The sequence below is a fragment of the Microtus ochrogaster genome, chromosome 6 (genome assembly GCF_000317375.1).
Source record: "Microtus ochrogaster isolate Prairie Vole_2 chromosome 6, MicOch1.0, whole genome shotgun sequence".
NCBI lineage: Eukaryota > Metazoa > Chordata > Mammalia > Rodentia > Cricetidae > Microtus > Microtus ochrogaster.
Window position 1 is genome coordinate 68367849 of NC_022013.1, and position 4444 is coordinate 68372292.

A 4444-nucleotide genomic window follows, 5' to 3' on the forward strand; every position below is an offset into this window, starting at 1 on the left:
ATAACATTTTAATGTAATCTCGCAGGGATTCAACAAGTAAGGAGGCTTGCACGAATTTTCCCTGACAAACATCAAGGTTATGGTGATACTCCACTTAGCAAGCTTAACAAAAGAAAAACACTAGTATCCGAAAATTCTTCTGCCAACAAAGATGTATTATAAAAAGGTCTTCAATTTATCCATGGATTCTGTATAACACGATGTATAACCAATACAAGCTTGCATTCTAAATATCTGAGTCACGAAAGTCTTACTGGAGCAAATGCAGAGCTCCTAAATTTCACTCTTCCACAACTTGTAGGTAATACGATATCCCCTCTCCCAAATCCACACTAAATATGTAGCATTTGAGTTGCTAGTATGTCATAAGCTGTCACTGATGTCACTGGATGCCACAGCCCTAGGATATTTTCCATTTTCTATTGGAAGGAAAAGATGCAAAAATTTCCACTCAAGACATGACAACCTAGCAAAGGAATGCCTTTCACTGCCGAAGGCATTTCTCTATATGCTACTAAGTATAGGCTGAAAACCGAAGCGCTGCTATGTGATAATCACCTCCACCATACCTCAGAGCGCTGCAAAGGAAAGGCGGAGGGAAAAGGGACCTGCAGCGGGCGATAACCAGTGAGGCCCAATCCTCTCCTCCCATCTAAAAGGACCAAGGGCCGGAGGGGCGAGGGCGGCGCTGAGGACAGGTATGCTGTGAGCGGGACCTGGGCAAGAGACGGGAGACAGTCACAATTACCGATGTTCCTGTGACCCTGCAACTGCTCCAGCGCTGCCCTCTCTTTGCGGAAACCATACTCCGCGGCTGATGCCGCAGCCCCGGTGGTTCCCGGAGGCAGGAACTGCTTGAGGGCTCCGGGGGGCGAGCCCGGGTTGCCGCAGCAGCGCACCCGGTACACCGAAGCCGACGAGCCGCTGCCCAGGCGGCTCTGTACCTGCCACAGCCGCCCGAAGGCCTCCAGGAAGCGCGGCGGCTCGGCGCCCCAGGCGCAGCCGGACCCCGCCATGGTACAGGCTGGGGCGAGGACACGCGAGCCGACACGACGCGCCAGGCAGGCCCGCGGCTCCCGCCGTCACATCCCCGCCCGGACCCGCCGCTCCGCAGGGAGGGGCTCGCAGAGGCCGTACCGACTCCCGGGACCTCAGGCCGCCATGACACCGGAAGCGGGAGTGCGCTCAGGCCCAACTACCGGAAATGGGTGAAAAGCCAATCCTAGTTGCTAAAGGAGGCGGGCCTAGGAGGGGCGGGGCCTCCACGGGGGAAAAAGCTAATTTGTTTCGCAAAAAAATGACTGTGAGATACTAAACTTAATTATTTGTCCTGGGAGTGTAGTGCAGTAGTCGAGTACTTGCCTAGCATACACAAGGAAGGCCGTGGGTCCAGTACCCAGCAACACATACGTCAATATTTTTTTGGTTTTATTTATTTTATTTGTGAAGATTTATTACATTGAGATTTATAAGTTTGTGTGTTTATGCCACATGTGTGCGAGAAGGCAGAAGATATCATCTCTGGTGCTGGAGATACAGGTGTTTGTGAGCTGCCTTGTTTGGGTGATGGGAACTGACCCCTACCCTCAGGAATATACTCTTAGTCACTGACCGGTCTGTACGGCTATCTTTTTTTTTTCTGCTCGAGACAGGGTTTCACTGTGTAACCCTGGCTGTCCTGAGTCTCACGCTGTAGACCAGGATGGCCTCGAACTCACCAAGATCCACCCGTTTTGCCCTACTGAGTCCTGGGACTAAAGGTGTGTACCACCACACCTGGCCTGTTGGCTATCTTATTTTTTAATTGCCTGTTATTGCAAGCCCAGTGCGACCTACCCGATTGTTCGTCAGCCTGAAATCCATCATCACTATCTTCCTTTCTAATATAACCGTGATTTTTGGTTAGGACAGTGACATGCATAAACGAAATACAAGTATTCCCTCAGAGCCAGCTTTGACCACGCCTACAGGTATGGTCAATGAAACCTTCCCGCATAACTGCCAAGGAGTTGTTGGAAAGTTTTGCTTGGCTCAAGTAGACATTGTTTCCTTGTCCTGATTAAATAAATAAATAAATAGTTAAAGACAGATTAGTCATCTTGTGTCCGTGCAGCAACTGAAAGAATGAAAGTCAGATACTTACGTATTAACTGTATATGGACCTATTGTTACAAAGAAACCCAAAGTACAGCGTCTTAAACATGGAAACATCTAAATTAGGGTTCTGCCATTTTCCATGGGGCGTCTATCTTTGGGACCTATGTGTTTATTTTGCTTTTCAGCGTTTCATAGTTTTGAGAATGGAGATAGAGACCAGAGAAGCACAAACCTTATCCCATTAGCTAGTGCTTAGCTAGTCATATGACCTCAGCTAGCCAGCAGACAGGCTGGAAAACCCAAGCATAATTCGATTACTAATGGAAGAAGAGGAGAAGGGATGTTTAGGGGTAAAAGCAAGTCTACCTCACTCATGCCCCAGCAGAAATACAGAAGGCTTCTGGGTCCTTGACAGTCTTGTAGAAATCCATTCTGCTTCCCATAACCATCCTCCGGACATCTTGTTATGTATGTGTGCATATAGGAGACTTGGGGGAGGTCTATTGATTTAAGCTTCTTACTATTTTAGCAATTTGTCAAGTTTTTAATGCAGGTAAATATGCATAGCAAAGCATTTAGCATATTAATACTTTTTAACTACATGGGTGAGCGATATTTGCACATTCACATTGTGTAAACATTACTAACAACCATCCACAGAACGTGTTTCATCCTGTAGAACTTATTAAACAAGTCTCCCATCCCACTTTCTCCAGCCCCTGACAAGCCACCATTTTCTTTTGATTCTCATCCATAGGCCTCCCTGTAGTCTATCTCTTAAGTTGGCTCATACGAATCACCATCCAGCATACCACTCGGACGAACACGGACAACCTCTTGAAGACCGAATACAAATACCAGCCCACAAATCAAGAATTACTAACTGGTGTGTGGTGACACACACCTTTAATCCCAGCACTCAGGAGACAGAGACAGGCAAGATCTCTGTGAGTTCAAGGCCAGCCTGGTCTACAAAGCAAATTCCAGGACAGTCAGGGCTGTTGCACAGAGAAACCTTGTCTTAAAAAAAAAAATCACTAGCTGACCAAATGGCATGAGAGAAGAGGGAGGGAACTTCACTTTAGCCTCTACAATGCTCCGGTTTCAGCAGGAAGTAGCCAGAACTAAAATTGATACCTATAAATCCCTGGGCCCCATCTCTCACGACCTCCTCTTCTAGAAAGTCTTTATTTTTATATATGCAAAACGTAGGAATATCAGATTACAGAAGCACCTCGGTGGAAGAATCAGCCATGCCTTATATTTTCTGTCTAGCATGCTCACACACCAAGCTGCTAAATTCTTAGCATGATGCAAGCCCAAGATGGGGTGAAAAAATAGAACTAACTTCCTAAATTATGGATTTTATTCTTTACTACTCAGAAAACGCCTTCCTTCTAAGCTCATAGACCCTTCCTTCTAAAGTCTATAAATCTAAGATAACTAATTCCTTTCTACTGTGTGTTGCTATTAGATTTCTTATCCCACTATCCAAAACTGCGAGTGGCTGGCCTTACTAAAAGATATTCTACCTCAAAGAAAACACAAACGAAGAAACCCTCACTGGGCCTGGTGGCACAGATTTGTAATCCAGTTTCTTGGAAGGAGGATGTAGGAGAATCTCAAATTCAAGATAGGTCTGGACTATTAGAATAGGCTCCAGGCCAGACTGTGAAATTTATCAAGACCCCATTTCATAATATATATTTTTTTAAAACTTTTATAAGTTGTTGGGATACTTTGTAACTCAGATTGTAGATTATTTGTAGATTATAAGAAGACTCTAGATTAACTCTTCAGTACCACCAACATCAAATATCTAAAACTATAAGTAGTTTTGAAATAAAAAATTAAATGCATAGTAATTTTTCTTACTTAACAGTGTCTGTTTCAAAACCAGCAGTTTTTTTTTCTGATTCTGTTTACTCAGTGAAGTAATTCAACATAGCCTGCTTTAAAATATTGTCACTAGGTTTAGGCTGGAGAGATGTCTCAGCAGTTAAGAGATGGCTGCTCACAGAGGTCTTGAGTTCAATTCCCAGCAACCACATGATTTCCCAACTATTCTATAATGGGATCTGATGCCCTCTTCTGGCATGAAGGCATACATGCAGACAGAGCACTAATAAACATAAAATACACAAATAAATAAACATTTAAAAATTATTGATGGGATGAGGGGGGCTGGGTCATTGTGCAATAGCACTTTCTGCACTAATACACAGATCTGAGATCAAGTCTAGAGTACTTATGTAAAAAGCAGACATGGGAGGTATGCCTGTAACCTCAGTGCTAGGGATCCTAGGAGACAGGAGGACAGTTAGGGCTCACTAGATGCCAACCTGAC

At 44.7% G+C, this 4444-nt stretch overlaps 1 protein-coding gene across 1 annotated transcript in view; it reads right to left on the bottom strand.

Annotated features, from left to right (window-relative positions):
• Uhmk1 (U2AF homology motif kinase 1) overlaps positions 1-1180 on the bottom strand; it is a 20720-nt gene extending 19540 nt beyond the window's left edge. The window contains exon 1 of the mRNA XM_005348774.2: positions 749-1180. Coding sequence (XP_005348831.1) covers positions 749-1016 — 268 coding nt within the window. The 5' untranslated portion in view covers positions 1017-1180. The remainder of the gene's footprint in view (positions 1-748) is intronic.
• Between the last annotated feature and the right edge of the window lie 3264 nt (positions 1181-4444).